At 38.6% G+C, this 17,768-nt stretch overlaps 1 protein-coding gene across 2 annotated transcripts in view; it reads right to left on the reverse strand.

Moving 5' to 3' along the window:
• Nucleotides 1-1,998: 1,998 nt before the first annotated feature.
• The window catches only part of fbxw2 (F-box and WD repeat domain containing 2), a 37,582-nt gene continuing 21,812 nt past the window's right edge, over nucleotides 1,999-17,768 (reverse strand). For both annotated transcript variants that reach the window (XM_088070906.1, XM_088070905.1), the window contains exons 4-8: nucleotides 11,768-11,962; nucleotides 7,817-7,950; nucleotides 7,459-7,545; nucleotides 7,134-7,303; nucleotides 1,999-4,118 (exon numbers count right to left, since the gene is read on the reverse strand). In XM_088070906.1, the coding sequence (XP_087927032.1) occupies nucleotides 3,830-4,118; nucleotides 7,134-7,303; nucleotides 7,459-7,545; nucleotides 7,817-7,950; nucleotides 11,768-11,962 (875 nt within the window). In that variant the 3' untranslated portion in view covers nucleotides 1,999-3,829. The remainder of the gene's footprint in view (nucleotides 4,119-7,133; nucleotides 7,304-7,458; nucleotides 7,546-7,816; nucleotides 7,951-11,767; nucleotides 11,963-17,768) is intronic.

A 17,768-nucleotide genomic window follows, 5' to 3' on the forward strand; every position in this document is an offset into this window, starting at 1 on the left:
TGTACGAGTGGTCGGGAGCACTCAGTCCACTCCTCAGTCACACTTTGGAGTGAAATACCTTACTTTTTACTCCACTTTTGTTATTACATAATTACTTTACGAATCAAGATTTTTGTACACAAAAATAGGAAAATAAGTGTAGCTGAAACAATTAGTCATTTAATTAGAAAATTAATTGGCAACTATTTCTTTTATCTTGTAAGTAATTTCTCATGCAAAAAAAAACATCTTATGGTTCCAGCTTCTCATATGTACTGTATGTCTGAGGACTTGCTGGTTTCTTTTAATTATTTTGATTTATTACATTTATTTAAACCTTTCTGCATGCACACTTCTACTTTTAATTTATTACATTTCATTGAAATCACATTTACTTTGTTTAAGTTTAATAAACAGTAGGTCTCAATTTCATTTGGCAGAAGTTTGTCTTCTTTCAGCCTTTTTTTTGTGCCATCTCTCTGATCTTGCTCATGTGTCAGAGTCTTTGCACATGGCAAAAAAACTGCCCTTATGCTATGTTTAGGTCGTGTTACCTGTGCTAACAGGTGACTTATGATCAAGAGAGTTTCATCACTGAGTGCACAATTTGGATGGTTACAAGTGTTTGTTGCATCTGGAGTTGATTTATATTTTCTCTTACCAGAAAATCAGTAGAAAATGTAAAAGAAATTTAAGAGAACATTGCTACATGAACCCCAATAATATCAATGTAGTATGTATTTTATGATTCTGCTTAAAAACAGGTAGATGAGTTTGAAACAAAAAAAACCCAAGCAAACCACAACAACCATCCAACCAACCAACCAACTAAACAAACAAACAAACAAACAAACAAACAAACAAACAAACAAACAAACAAACAAACAAATAAAACACATGACAAACATTCAACTAAATATATCATGTGAAATGGAAATCTCAAACAAAGTTTGGCATGATATGTGGAAGATACTCCATTCATCCTCTAACTTGCGAACCTGGAGGAAATTCTCATGGAAGAATCTGAGTCACTTCTTTATTACACCAAAAGTAAAAAGTAAGCAGTTGCACAGTCATCAGAAATGTTGGCAAGAGTGCAGGTTGTTTGATGTAGACCATTCTCATGTTTTTGGATACATCAGAAAATAACTGCATGTTGGGAAATTGTATGCAAGGAGCTAAAGCTAGGATATGAGGTCCCTGACAGTTGTTTGGTGCTTTATCTATGTCAATTTTATGAGGAAAATGTTATTGCCAATGATAGATATTTGATCAAAAATACTTTTAGTGGCAAGCAAGAAAGCTCTCACTAGGAACTGGGGTTAGGAAACACCACGAATGGAGGACCAATGGCTACCAATTGCAGAAGGAATATTTTTAATGGCAAAATTGACACATACTACATGAAGCACAACTAGAGAGAAAATGGGAAAAAAATGACTCTGTACAGGATTACACTGGAATGTAACAATAATCAATAGATACACTGGTCTTTAAGGATGTGAAAATGTATATGCACCCAAGCAGCTTTTGTTTTGGTAGCTTTGTCTTTTTGTTTGTTATTCTGTTGCAACTGATATGTCAATGTCCCCAATATACGTCAATAAAGATTTAAGTTTAGCCTGCAGTATATGTAATAATTTTGAACCACATGTGTAAAATTATTTACAAATCATTCAATGGGAGGTGCCACCAGTTCCAAACATGTGCAATGACTTTTTACAAAATCTGGTCATAAATCCAACAAAGTTTGTCCAAGTTTTGGACTATTTTTAAGAGCATTTCCCAGTTAGGATTTGTATGTAAATAAATGAATTTACTGTTAAAAACAGACTAATTATCATGAGTACACACAGTACAACAAAAGGTGCTCCGATGGGGATGTCAATAGTTTTAGAAGTATTTGAACCCACATTTCCATCCCTAAAGCTGCTGCTAGTGTGTCTAAAACAGCATTCACCAGTAAACAAGATGACTCACATCTTAAAATGGTTCATAACCAAACACACAGACACAACCTGGGGCATTTGCTTCTTTTATTTATTTGAAGAACTGCAACACTGAAGCTGATTGTAGGCCGATGCAGGAGACCAAAGACCTGTAACAGTGCAATAGAAGTTTTACTGAAACAATAACTGTGTGGTCCTTTAATGCAATGGCAATCAATTCTGAAAAGATCCAGCAATAAAAACTTTTATGTCCCATTTTACATTTCTTCTGGTCCATTTTAATTTATCACTTTATATACAAATCATATTACTTTATTTTCAGTTTGATCTGAGTGCTGTTGAAGGGATATAATGTGGTGCAACGGTCAGACAACAGTACAGTATACAGTATACTGGTGGTTTTAATTAGATTAAAAAAAAAAACTAACAAAGAACAGTCTGTACATGTGCTGTGTACAAATATCCATGTGAGAAAGAGGATTAGTCTGTGCACAAGAACTCATCTGTCATAAATGAGGTTTGCTGCAAATGAATCCATGGTTATCTGTGGCCTACCTAATGCAAAGGTAGACGAAACATCTGGAAAAAGCCCTCACTCGTCAGTTTTGTCAAAGCAGAAAACCAAATTGAAGAATTAAACTGAGTCTAATGATGCAAGAGGCATGATTTCACAGTTTTAGTTATGCCAGGGATGCAATCCCACAAATCTTTGAAGTCTAAAATTGTAATTTTGTTAAGAACCAACTGCTGCCAAGTCACTTCCCCAGCTATGCAATGCATCAAGACCTTTAGGAAAATAAACCTGATGTTTTACACAGCCAGTGACTCATACAAATGATTCACTGAGCAAGTCATGTCTGGTAGAGAACTATAAAATTAGAGACATCTTAGAGTGTTAGAGCACTGGAAATATGAAAAAATTCAACATAAAACTAAGATTTACAATGCAGTCATCACTTTACTGCAATGTGCCAAGAAGAGTAATGAAGTAATTCTAGTTTGGAACATCAAATTAACTGAAAAGGCACATCACATTTCTCAAGCTGACATTTAAACTAGAGATCCCTTCCAAAAGCATATTCAGTGAATTACATGAAACCTCACAATGTTTTACATGGTAAACAACAATGTGCCAAATCAATTTTCAACATATAATTCAGTATACAGCTTCCCTTGGGATATTCTGTAAAAAGCTTGAGGAATATCTCCTTTGAGGTCAAAATGCGATGCCAAAGGAAATGTTCTTCATTATTTACAGTAACTGTGTTTAAGGCAAGCCTGCTCTTCAGGGAAATCGATGTTTCTGCAAATCAGCTCAGTAGCTAGCTAGACACAGGCCATGTTCTCTAGCTACTACACATATGACTTATAGCCTTACCCTGCTAAAAATAAGGTCAGCGTCCACAGTGGGCAGTGTCCCGATTACTAGACTATAGATTTAAGGTCAGATACAAATATTCTCACAGATCAAAGAGCAAACATTTTACACTTCTACCTTTAAATCTATTACAGGAGAATTTTGGTTTCCTTTCAAACATTACTATTTATTAGTTGTCAGTAATATATCTTTGCTTTCAAAACTTTTTTACTCTGTGTCCAACATTAGAAGACCAAAAAGAGGTTTAAAACACTACAGAAACCAGGAGCAAGCGTTGAGCTAGCACTGAGTGTAGCTTATCAGTAATAACTTCATCATCTTTCTTAAGTTACCTTCTATTTCCATCTCTGGAGGTTCAGGTTTGTTTCTTTAGGAGGACTGTATGCTGGGGGAAGAAACAGATGAAAACAAAATGCTTTGGTCCATGCATGATCTATGTTGCTGTTAAGATTCATAAACTCCAGAGCAAACATGGTGGCGGCTCACATCCTAGCAGTCTGGGATATGAAATCCTTATTTGCTTCTATCCGTTCTCCTTCCACAGTACTAAGTGAATGCTATGGTCGGGCATGCTGGTGGCAAACACCAGTCCAGAGTCATTGTCCCCGTCCAGGCCATTGAGCCAGGAGGTCACTCCAGCCAGGAAGCTTGATCCTCGTTTGGATTTTCTGTAAGCTGGTAGAGGCCAGCGGCCCGAGATGGCCTCTGTCCTAAGATCCATCACATACAGGAAATGGTTGTCGAAAAGAAGTGCAAACACCTCTCCAAAGCTGAGGAGGGACAGGTTAGCTGGGTCCTGTGTTTTTATCACCCTGGGAACATGAAAACATGCTAGATTAAAAATTCTGGCAGCAGCATTATGGTATTGTCATACGATATAAGTTCTCTTGTCCTAATCCACGACTTCAAGAAAACTGTGATGGAAAAAAAGGAGGAGGAAAACTTATTATTTGAATTTTTGTTCATGTGTGTTTTTTTCTGAAGTAATGCACCTCAGATGATGTACTGAGTTAAGTATCAAAATTTTTAGTACTAGTAGTAGTACTCGTCTAAATAATTCGACTAAATAATTGTAATTATGGTCATTGATCAAACTTTTTAAATCACAAATCACAAAAAAATTTCATTCATGTGTAATGATATTACCCACCCACAGTAGCCATTTTGTTGAAGTGAGACTTTTCTAAAACAACTTGTCCTCATAATATAAAATGACATATCATGACCTTTAAAGGTGGTATATGTAAGATCTGGTCATAATTTTAGTTTAAACATTAAAAAAATAAACAAACCCTATCAACCGAGTATGAATAAGCGACATCTTTGATGTTATGTCCAAGATGCCTATGTATTGTATTGCAGAGATATCCACTGCTAAACAGCCAGGGACGGGCTGTCCCTTCTGAGATAATAGATCCTTGCCTGAGAGGCGATAGTGAGTCACTGTAGCCTTGAGTGTGCTACAGAAGAGGAGGGGGAAGTTGAGCCGAGAAAATTTAAAAAATGACAAAAAAAAAAAAAAAAAGAAAAGTCAAGCCTGCCAGAGCACAGAGTGAGTGGATACAGCGTAGAAGTGGCGTTGCTAAAACTGAACTTAGTAAACTAAGCTAAGCTAAAAACCTATAAAGTTAATTATAACTGTACACAAACACCACATGTGAAGATCATACGCGAGTAGCCTGATTTTGACCAGCTGTTTTCTTGCTCTGTTGTCAGTTGTGAGTTGCCTTAATTATGACTGCTGACTGTAAATTGTGGTTATATGGACACAACAGCAGACCGACTGAAATAACCAGTGAAATTGACCAGTTCACCTTAATGTAACCACTCTGCATTACTGTTACGAGATGAGGCAAGATTAAAAGTTTGTAAACTTCACTTTGCTTATATGATGACATTACACATTTGTTTTACATGTCTATCAGTACACTATAAAACAGGTCATTGCTGCAGTTATTAAATCATGAAATTATTGTTACAGGTATGAAGGAGAACAGCTGCAGCTTCTACCCCCATGAAGAGACGAGCAGGGCCTGCAGAGCTGGAAGATCCTGCTTTATCAAGCACTGGACCAAGTAATAGTGATAACAAGGTCCCCCCCCGAGGACATCACTCACTATACACAACAGTAACTGACATATTTGACCATCACCATAACACATTTCATCTATACTGTGATAATATAATGCATATCCCATCATGCTTTGTAATTCCAAAAAAAACTATATCGCACATACTTGCTATATAATTTTTTATAGTATTTTTCTATATTTGTTTTATTTTTATTATTATTATTATATTTATATCATTAATGTTGTCAACTACTGCTGTATTTAGCCTTCCACTGATATGCACCAAACAACATAGGAAATTCAACAACATTTGTGTTTATCTAATGTTTCCTTGTAATAAATGGCAAAACATGAGGCTTTTTGTATTGACTGAAATGAAACATTCGAACCTGCTGGAATTCCATAGGAATCTCAGTTGTAACATTGAAAATGATGTCTCAGATCCTTAGGTGGGGGACTCCTGGTCATTTCAAAGTCAAGGCTTAAATCAAAAGGTTTGCCATCAGGGCCGCTTGACTTAAGAATGATCTGCCTGAGGAGATGATGCGTCCAGAATCAGTGACATCTTTTAAATCACTTCTTAAAACTCACTTTTACAGACTTGCTTTTATGTGATGTCATTATTGTTGTATTTACCTACTTATTCATTTGTATGTTTTCATTTTTTTAAAATCTCTTTCTCTATACATTTAGCTGCTCTTACTCTATTCATTTGTACCCTACCTTCCTATGTCCTGCTCCTACCAACTTTTTACATTTTATCTACATGTTCATCCATCTCTTATTCACCTGTTTTTATCATCTTATCTTTGTTTTATCACCACTGATGTCGTTTTGTTATATTACCTCTTATATTATTTTTATCGTCTTATAGTGCATTTATTTTCACATTTTCTAAAACTTTTTAAATTTTAGTACTTAACCTGCCTTTTTTCGTGATCTGCCTGTTTTATTTTTTTTCATACGCATTTTTCTATGCACATTCTGTTGTAATATTTGCATTTATTTGCATTATGCTATCATAAATTACATGTATTAATTTCTATGTCTATTACTATTGTTATATTTTGTTTTTATTGTTGCTGTGCATCCCCCCCCCTCTTTTTCTTTCTGTTCTCTATATATCATTTTGTCATGTACTGTAATTTAATTGTTTTTTTTTTTTATGTCATCTATTGCACATTTGTCTGTCCTGGAAGAAGAGTCCCTCCATCCTGAGGTTTCTACCATTTTTTATCCCTGTTACAGGTTTTTTTGGTGGGGAGTTTTTCCTAAGTTGGTGTGAGGGTCTAAGGACAGAGGTATGCCGTATGCTGTGAAGCCCTCTGAGGCAAATTGTGATTTGTGATAATGAGATTTATAAATAAAATTGGATTGAACTGAAATTGAACTATCATCATCAACAAGTGAGTCAGTCAGTCTGTCATATATAAACAAATAACTATATGAATGAACTGAGAAACAGATAGATAAATGAATAGATAAATAAATCCACAAGTACAAATGAATAAAACAAATACATAGAAAAGACAAAAAAATAAGTATAAAAGAGTGACTAATATTAGATAATACAGTTAAATAATAATACAACAAAATAACTACTGCCTGAAAACTGCTTTTCAGACAAAAAATAGGACTGTGTGTTAATCACTGTTACAACTAACAATAAAGACCAGACCAATCTGACCTCTACTGTTAGTTAGTTGTGTCATTATTAAGTCATGTCATGTTACCATGTCATATGAACTAGTTTACCTGAGAATCTCAAAACTGGCAAAGTCCCACTGATAAACTCCAAGGTCAGAGCTGCAGACGATGTAGCGTCCATCAAACTGCAGGCGAGGCTGAAGGCTAATGCTGCGGTCCTCTGACACTGACAGCGTCTTCAAACACTTACAGTTGATTTCTCTCCCTAAAGGCCAGATCTGCAGAGGGGACACAGTATTTGCTCCATTCTTCTGACTCTTTAAGAACAGCAGCTCAAACATGAAGACACCAGCAAAACAATAGTTTAAGCTTCAAATGATTTAGTTTCTCAACTCCTCAAAGTGAAAACACAATAAATGGCTTGGAGCATTACCTTAATTTCATACTTATCAGCACTTAAGAGGATATGATCACCAGGACTGTGCACCATAGATTCTACTTCACATTTCTGCAGGATCACCTGGCATGACAGAACAGCACGAGATACATGTTTTAAAAACATATTAAGCAAATGCTCAGTCATGGTTCAACGCCTATCCTGTCAGTTTAGTGACATGCAAACTTTTCACTTTTATTACTGCTGAGGGACACATTACTCAAGCAGTTAACATATTCAAAGGAAAGGCAACCGGAAACATCAAATTACTGACATTTCAGTATTGTGTCAATTTATGCATGAATAAAATACTATTTTCCTAAAATTAAACCTTCATTAGGTTAAATGAGCTTACCTTGGTGACCCATTCAGTGTGTCCAGTCAGAGTGTTGAGACAGGCACCAGCAGACAAAGCCCAGACCTTCACAGTGAAGTCTGCAGAGCCGCTGACCAGCACATCCAGCTCATCATTGTAGTCCACACTAAAGACTGAGCAGACACAAAATGTTACCAAAATCCAAAGTCATTTTAGAAATCAGTGGCATCATAAACCCAAAAATTTTGCTTGTCAAGTTTATAAATGATACAGTTTAACTGATAGCAAATAGAATTTATGTGCAGAGCTTGCAGAGTTTATGGTCTAAGGTTAGGGATGGTTAGAAACTCATTAGAAGTAATGCACATGAGTAAAAGAGGATATTTTTAAGGGACATGTACCATTCATGTTCCTTTTTTAAAATGTACTTCTCTTTTTTAGTCAAGTACAGTATATTTTTGAGCCACTTATCTACTTTTTACTTCACTTTATTTGCCAAATACCTTTTTTAAGGCTAGTAAATGTGAGGACTGCATGCTTGGGGGCATATGGAAATGAAAATCAAAGGGGCTGTACACACACACACACACAAGCAGACACACATTCTTCTTCTTCTTTGTCTCTTCTTCTTAATATCTTATGTGTATGGGACAAAATGCTGTGTTTTACAAAAAAAAAGTAACACGCTGTATTGTTAACATTAAAATCCAAACAAAGTGTCCCGGACCCCTATTCAAAATGACACTTTTCCGCCAGGTAAGGTCTGAAGATACTTGCCACTTGCCTATCAATTTTTCTGAAGGAAGGCCTGCACTTTAATGATAAAATTATAACTATTCGAGATAAAATCCATCACCTCTTGCCCTTAACTGACCTGACCCTGGACTCAGATAGCCTGGATATGGCAGCAAGGACTGAAATTTATTGGGACCGTTTCTCCCCCATTGACCTTCATCAACTCTATACTTTGATTTCTGCATCTAAGCCATCAACATGCCTGCTAGACCCCATCCCAACTAAGCTCCTTAAGGAAGTTTTGACCTTATTAGACAACTTTTTATTAGATATAATCAATGTGTCTTTATTAACAGGCTGTGTACCACAGTCTGTCATTAAACCTCTTCTAAAGAAGCCCACTCTCGATCCTGAGATTTTAGCTAACTATAGACCGATATCTAATCTCCCCTTTATTTCTAAAATCCCCAAGAGAATGGTTGCTCATCAACTCTGTGACTTTCTTTAAGATAAGTTTATTCGAGGACTTTCGGTCAGGCTTCAGAGTTCATCATAGTACAGAGACGGCACTTGCAAAAATTAATAACGACTTATTTATCGCTTCTGACACAGGTCTGGTCTCTGTTTTAATCCTATTAGATCTCAGTGCCGCATTTGACACCATTGACCATCAAATCTTACTGCACAGACTGGAAAACTTAATTGGCCTTAAAGGAACGTCACTAGCCTGGTTTAAGTCATACTTATCAGATCATTCCCAATTTGTCAATGATCAACCCTCCGCACATACTAAGGTCTGCTTTGGAGTGCCACAAGGTTCGGTGCTTGGACCAATCCTTTTTACTTTATATATGCTTCCTCTAGGCAACATAATTAGAAAACACACATAAATTTCCATTGTTATGCTGATGATACGCAATTATATCTATCTATGAAACCAGATGAAACCGATCAGCTATCTAGACTTCAAACATGTCTTAAGGATGTAAAAGCCTGGATGAGCCGTAATTTCCTGATGTTGAATTCAGACAAAACTGAAGTTATTGTTCTTGGCCCCAAACACCTCAGAAGCTCCTTTTCCAACAATGCAATTTCTCTAGATGGCATTACCTTGGCCTCTAGCACAACTGTACGGAACCTCGGAGTTTTATTTGATCAAGATTTATCTTTTGCCTCCCATATAAAACAAACTTCAAGGACAACTTTCTTTCACTTGCGTAACATCGCAAAAATTAGACATATCCTCTCCCAAACAGATGCTGAAAAATTAGTACATGCATTTGTCACCTCTAGGCTGGATAACTGTAACTCCCTATTATTTGGTTGCCCCAACAAATCTCTTAGGTCTCTCCAACTGGTGCAGAACGCCACTGCTCGTGTTTTAACGGGAAGCAAGACAAGGGATCATATTTCTCCTGTTTTAGCGTCTTTGCACTGGCTCCCTGTGAAATCCAGGATTGAATTTAAAATCCTCCTCTTTACTTACAAAGCTCTAAATGGTCAGGCTCCATCCTATCTGTCACAGCTCATAGTTCCTTACCAACCCTCAAGATCACTGCAATCTGAAAATGCAGGGTTACATGTGGTTCCCAAAGTCTCCAAAAGTAGGATAGGAACCAGAGCCTTCAGCTACCATGCTCCTCTCCTATGGAACCATCTTCCAGTTTCGGTCAGGGAGGCAGACACCTTTTCAACTTTTAAGGGTAGACTTAAGACCTTCCTCTTTGATAAAGCTTATAATTAGGGCTGGCTCAGGCTGCCTGGACCAGCCCATAGTTAGGCTGACATAGGTTTAACCTGCCGGGGGACTTCCTCTGATACGCTGAGCTCCTTTTCCTTCTCTCAATGCCGCCATCGGAAAATCATCCATGTCTGTTAACTGCATTGTCATTTGCAAGCTTAGCTTAGCGTCAGTAGTTTAGCTTAGCCTTACATCTGTGATAGCCATGTGGTACTCTCACTACCTGGGGCTCGCGATTACAGAGCCTGGGACTGTTGAATTGTACTACTCTAATCCTGTTGCCTCTCGGGAGCATTCCTGTTCCCTTGTTTCCTAGTTTTCCTGGATCCTGGCCGTAACCTTGACTGTGCCTGACCGTGGTGATAACTGTGCTGATGCTGCGACCCTGCCTTTGGTTGTGCTCATTCTGTGGCTGTACTGATACTGTGTCCCCCGCTCACCCTGATAGTCGTCTGGTCGCGCCTATGTTGTGATCTTGCCTTTGGACACCTCCCTATCAACATATGCATGAGACTGTTATCATCACCCTCAACATCATCATAGAGTGCAATTAATAATTTCACAACTACCGTTATTGTAATATGACATGCATCTGTTTCTGTTATTGCCGTGCCTCTCCTCCCCTCTCTCTTTCTCTTTCCTTTTTTGCCATGATTGTATTTCATTTGTTATTTACGACATCTATTGCTCGTCTGTCTGTCCTGGAAGAGGGATCCCTCATCATCCTCTACCTCTCTTCCTGAGGTTTCTACCGTTTTTTTCCCCCTGTTACAGGGGTTCTTTTTCTGGAGTTTTTACTTGGGTGATGTGAGGGTCTAACAGCAGAGGGATGTCGTACACTCTAAAGCCCTCTGAGGCAAACCATGTTTTGTGATAATGGGCTCTATAAATAAAATTGACTTGACTTGACTGAGGGTGCAAATACTGTAGGTGAAAATGAAGTTAGCTAGGTAACATAATGTTAATTTGTCATACCTAAAGTTAATCTTTGATAGTGTTATAATGAGGAAGAGAGAGGAAGAGACAGAGAGTGAGCTGGAGATTAATCATATCTAAGCTGTATAAAGTATCCCATTTTGTCTATATAGCCGATCTGCTCTTCAAAACAAGTGCTGTTATTTCATTACTTTGCACTAACCCTGTAGAAAGTAACTTGTACTTTGAGAAATGTATCCACTTTGTACTTTTCTACTTTTACTTGAGTAAGTTAATCAAATTGTATTTTTTACTTTTATTTAAGCATTAAGTATTAATTTTCATGGGAGTAACTGTACTTCTACTTGATCATAGGATTTCAGAACTCTACCCACCCCTGTCCAAACTGAAATACTCCGGATACTACCAATTCTGTTTATTTGTATACGGTTGATTTGGATTTTTGTTAGTTCACCTGTATTTTTTGCACTTACCTGAACACTGTACGCTGTAATTAAATGTGAAATATAAGTGAAGTTTTGCTTAATACTCTGAATAGCCCAGAATAGACATTCACTGAACATATAGTATAAACCAACCTGCTCCCGTGTGGCCACGGAACTGCTGGATTTTAGCTCCTGTGCTCCACTCCCAGCATGCAATAGTGTTGTCAAAGGACCCAGTCACCAGCTTCTGTTCATCAAATTTCACCGTGGCACATGTGTGTGTCTGAATTCCATAGATGCACTGGCCAGTGCGCACATCCCATAATTTGGCTGAGAGGTCATCAGATCCTAAAAAAACAAGAGGACATCTGTGTTATTGCTGCACGCTCTGGCATACCTTTATAATACCCCATCTAGACCAGCACAGTGGCATGGGTCAGACCTACGTCAGTACTCTGTCTGAAGGGTTTAAATTGTAATGAGGGGGGCGCTAGCGAGCAGGCGATGGAGTAGGCAGCACAAGCAACATGCTCTGCTGAAATTCGGGTTAAAAACGGAAAACTATGACACATCGCTCTGAGTTCATTCTTTTTCAGTATATGTAAATATATGTATATAATACATGTATACACAAATGGCCTACAACTTGCGAAAATTCGAGTTCACCGGAGGAGCCAATGCAACTGGGCACAAAGCCTCAAGCTCGGGGGATTCACCACCCAAGCATAACACACCCAAGCCTTGAAGACCACATGGATGTCACAAACCTGAAAGCGGAAATCCTCGCAGTGTTGAAAGCGGACATAGCTATGCTGCTCAGGTCGGAACTCAAGACCGCGCTGGCCGGAGATTTTGAAAACATCAAATCTGAGCTACAGGCAGTAAAAACGGAACTAGCAAACAATGCTGCAGCAATACACTCCGACGTGGAGACGATGAAAACAACAGTGGCACATATGGAGCAAGGGCTCTCGTCATGTTAAGACGACGTGACTTCATTGCTAACAAAAGTGGGGAAACTCGAGACAGTAGTCGGCAACCTGCGGGAGAAATGTCTTGATATGGAAGGAAGAATGAGACACTCCAACATCCGAATCCTAAATGTCCCAGAGACCCCAGGCTCAAGCAGCTGTCTCCAAAATATTAAGAGATGTGCTGAAGATAGACAAAGAAGTCCTGATCGACCGGTCTCACAGGGGTCTACAGCTGAGAAGCCAAGATGGTAAGCCCCGTGTCATCGAGGCAAAAGTCCACTATTACCAAGATTGTGCCGACATCCTTCGCCGCGCCAGGGAGTCCGGGCCGCTCCGGTTCAAAGGGACGGACATCTCCATTTTCCCGGATTATCACCCGAGCGTCGTGCAGGCCAGATCTACTTTCGGCTAGGTGAGACGATTACTTCGTGGACGAGACGGTGTTAAATATGGCCTTCTCTACCCAGCTCGACTCCGGATCACGTATAACGGAACTGAGATGCAGTTTAAAAACGCAGGGGAAGCCATGGCCTACGTGAGAACCAGAATCCTACAGGACTCATCTAAAGACTGACCATAACTTGAAATGAGTAAGAGTAGCTCAATTTCATGTCTGAATAAAGTTGATGCTGTCCATTCTGTCACGCGAACACATCACCTTGACTGATACACTCTACAGAGCCAAATGGCTCCAGTCTGTTCCAGATGACTGTTGTGTGTTTCTATTTCTATCAGTATCTGTCTTTCGTCTAAACGTGAAACATTTTCTCAGGTGCCTCATACGAAACTATGTTTTACAGCAGAGTTTCTTCCTTTGGAGCTAGTGTATCCTCACACAAGCACTTAAATGTGTAGATACTGTTGCGAGGGGTTTTGGAATCACCTTGTTCTTTCAGGTGAGGGTTGGGGATTTACTGTACCTGGGATTACAGTCAACTTTTTTCTTTTTTTTTTCTTTTTTCCTTGGTTCATTGCTTATGCTTATTCATCTTTTAAAGGTCCTTTCAACATTTTTGAAAGTATAAATGCAGGCAGACTTAATGCACCACTAATCATTCTTTTTTTTGAATATGGCCACGACTAACACAGACTTTTCAAACAAATCAATTAATTGTGATGTAACCTTTGTCAGCTGAAATGTGAAATCCTTGAACCATCCGACTAAACGAAAGAAAGTATTGACTCAGAAAGACAAGAAAATGTCACAATATGAAAATTGAACAGTTAACAAATGATATTCTCAAATTAGATACTACACTTTCTGTCACCCCATCCGACGATTTATTCGAACTGCGATTAACTCTTCAAACAGAGTTTAATCTGCTATCAACAAGACACATTGAAAACCTAATAAATAAGTCACAGAGTAAAATATACGAATGTGGTGAAAAGATAGGAAGATTCTTGCCCATCAGCTCCACCAGAAAACTGTGGCTAGAACTATAGCTGAGATAAATGATGAATCGGGCTCTAAGCATATAGATCACTCTGAGATTAATTCATGTTATCATAGATTTTACTCAAAGCTGTATGATAGTGAATCTCTTGGCGACCATGCTCTATTTGATCATTTTTTCAGGAAAATAAATGTCCCCACAATTAGTAACGAAACTGCATCCGAGCTAGACAAACCATTTTCTGTACAGGAACTTATGAATGCAATTCAGCTCATGCAAGCTGGAAAATGCCCAGGACCCGATAGGTTCCCGAGCGAATTTTTTAAAAAATTTGCAGACCAGCTGTCTCCCATCCTGCTCTCTGTATTCAAGGAATCACACACCACTGGTTCTCTTCCTCTAACTATGCGACAAGTGTAGCGGACTGCCTTGGCGTGGTCATTACATTTGTCCCTCTGAGGAACTCCAGAGCTCAATGTCCCCTGGGCAAGTGGGGGACACGTCAAGAGACACTGTTTTACGAACCCAAAACATCCAACAGAGGGTTGTTAATTAACTTAACTTATACTCCCTGGGGATGTCTGTAAACACGCTCTGGCTTCTTAAGCCACGGGAAAGTGTTAGTATCTGACACCCTCCATCCTGACATATGGTGGAAGGTAAGCACTCCGAAGGTCCCATCAGCATACCACAGGATGTAAGGCATCTGAACGACCTCCTGATCACCCAAGCAATACCAAACAACCATCGTATTGCCTCCCCTGCTGAGATGACCAACTGGTCGAACATTGGGTAAAGTCATTATATAACCCTGTGTTGTGATAAACATCTGACAGAATGACTTGGACCAAGGTTGTAAGTTAAAATTTCCCTTCTTCCCTAATCTTTGTGACTGGGGGTGAGGTTGTCTCCATGCTTCAGTAAGCAGATAGGAGCACCTCCCATTCTTTTCATCTCATGTAATTTGAATGAGTTAGGTAAAGTACGTTTTGTTCCCCTTTGTTATAATGGAGCTATACTGCCATCTAGTGGTCTTAGTTATTAGTAAGCTCGTAACCAACTTTGTAGTTATATCGTATTTTGAATTCATTGTATAATGTTAAAAGTAATCCAATATCTAAGTAATCACAAGTTTCTTAGGATCCATGGTACAATGTTATGTTATGTGTGGTCACATATTTCACAAAATTGAGCAAAGGATCTTCAGAATCATGTGTTACGTTATAAATTACTTAGGTCTCCTAACATGCATTTGAAGTTACTGTGATGAGACTATAGTGGTGAGGAGATACGTGAATTTATACACCACGGGTTAGATCGCGTAATTCGTCATAAAGTTCAGAGACATAAATGTCTCCTAAATTACATTAGGTCTTTTAGAAACTTATACCAGATGCGCGATCGCTCGGTGCAAAAGTTCGCTTACTCCGCCTTCCATCCACATCCCCAAATCGAAAGATAAAAACTGAGTGACTCTCTCTAAAGTCAGCTCAGAGCTCTCTCTCTCTCTCTCTAAGCTCACTCTTCTCAAGGCTTCTCCTCTTCTCTCTTCTGAAGTTTTTCTTCGCTCCTTTTTACCGCGGTGCGTCTCGTGCATCCGCGCTCGCAACTTTTCTTTTCTTCAATTTTATAAGCGGAGCCGCAACAGCTCACCAGAGCTTTGCTGAACTTTAACTTTTGAAGCCATTTTCTTTTAAATTTTTTTTGACGCTTTTCTTTATACCAGTTTTTGGTCAGTAAAGACACTTTTGGTAATTCGTTTTAAGTAAAATCAAATTAATAATTTAAAGTGACTCCCTCAGACCAGTGGGATTACTTTGATTATTTCTAGTTTTAACTGAGAAGGACACTCCGCGATTCGCCATCAACTCTGCCACGGATCTAGAAGCAACACCTGCTGCCCAAACTATCAGCATCCGTTGCCTGCCCTTAAGGACTTTGTTTAAAGACTTTTACCGGTTCGCTGAGGCGAACACCGAGGCCAGTTAAAGACCGCCGCACACCGACTCCACCTGCCCGGCCGCCGCCGCCTTTCAGCGGGTCACCTCGTCTGGAAGACGCGCCGCAGCTCTCCCCTGGAGTGACGCGAGGACCTGGACCTCCCCGGAGAAGTCTAATCAAGTCGACAAAAGTAGGCAGAATAACATTTTCTTGTGATCAGAGTTGATGTCGTATAGCGAAGCTTTAATGCCAAATTTCTAAATTCTACGTCACCGTTCAGTGCGCATCCACGCTTTAGACGGTCACGTATTTCCTCCACTATCATCCATAATTAATTATTTACATCACCTGAACATACATCACGTAGGTTCCCTTTTATGTATTCTCTGTCTTTTTATATGTCATATTATTTCATCTATTTACTCTTCATTTTATTAGTCTAAATAAATTATCCTCATTTATCGCCAAGTCGTTGTCTGTGGATATTATTTCATGAGAGAAACAAGATCAATGTATACAGAATAAACGGTACAGACTATGAGATTGATTAAAGTAATGACATGTCTTAACACTGTCAAAATTTAAGATTTAATTTTCTCCTGAATGGAGAATGGTGCCCCTTTTACTTTAACGAGTGCAAAATCCAAATTTTAACGTAGTTATTAATAACCGCTACACAAGCTATCATCTCCCTTATTCCTAAAAAAGATAAAAACCATCTAGATTGTGGCTCATACTGCCCATTTCACTCTTAAATGTAGAGAATAAAATCCTTTCCAAAATGCTGGCCTGCCACTTAGAGGCGGTCTTGCCCTCAATTATAGCCGACGATCAAACTGGCTTTATTAAAGGTCGTCACTCCTTTTTTAACATTAGACGCCTATTTAATATTCTTTATGGTCCCACTCCGCCCGACATTCCAGAAATATTACTATCACTTGATGCTGAGAAGGCGTTGATCAGGTGGAGTGGGATTATCTCTTTTACACTCTCAAACAATTTGGCTTTGGTGAAAAATTCATCTCCTGGATTTAAGTTCTGTATTCTTCTCCACTTGCAGCTGTCCGAACGAACAATAACCTCTCCTCATTTTTTATTTTTATTTATTTATTTATTTTTATTACTATTTTTGTTATTATTCTAACTGTGTCACTTTTATTTATTTGTATAAAATATGCACGATATGTACGTGATGCGTGTAATGCAAGTGGTTGCATCCAACTCATCAATGCCAGGTTGTCGAATGGTACAGTAATACTGTTGCAGGGATGGGGGGGGGGGTTGTTTATGTTTATATTTGTATTATTCCTGATCATCTCCATGTACACTATTTTTCTATGTACAAATATAAATAAAAAGACTTGGAGCAAAAAAATTGTAATGCATAAGGCATATGCGTGGGAAGGGGTGTTTCATATACGTATTTGTCCTAAAAGAAAAAGGCTATGGATTTCAATACCTGTTTTTCTGTAGAAGTGTCGTCAGGCAGTCTACACACTAATTCTAAGCAGGCTTTGTATGGTGCTCACTCTGCAAAAATGGATTAAGAATACTTTAAACATTCCTTATGCACACTTTGAGTGTGCTATGGTCCTGGCCATATAAATGTTCCCTGCTGAGCATCCTACTGGCAAATGTACAGGAGTTGGATAATAATGTGGATGATCTCCGCCCCTCTATCAGTTTCATGCGGATATCAGGAACTGCAATGTGTTTTGTTTAACTGAAACTTGTCTCAATCCTGAATGTGACTTTTTCTGTATATTGATGTAATAGAACAGAGAAGTCCGGGAAAAAAGGGGAGGAGGTGTGTGCTTTATGACATTTAAAAGCTGGTGTGAC

The sequence above is a fragment of the Plectropomus leopardus genome, chromosome 20, assembly GCF_026936395.1.
Source record: "Plectropomus leopardus strain MGB_pleo_1.0 chromosome 20, ASM2693639v1, whole genome shotgun sequence".
NCBI lineage: Eukaryota > Metazoa > Chordata > Actinopteri > Perciformes > Serranidae > Plectropomus > Plectropomus leopardus.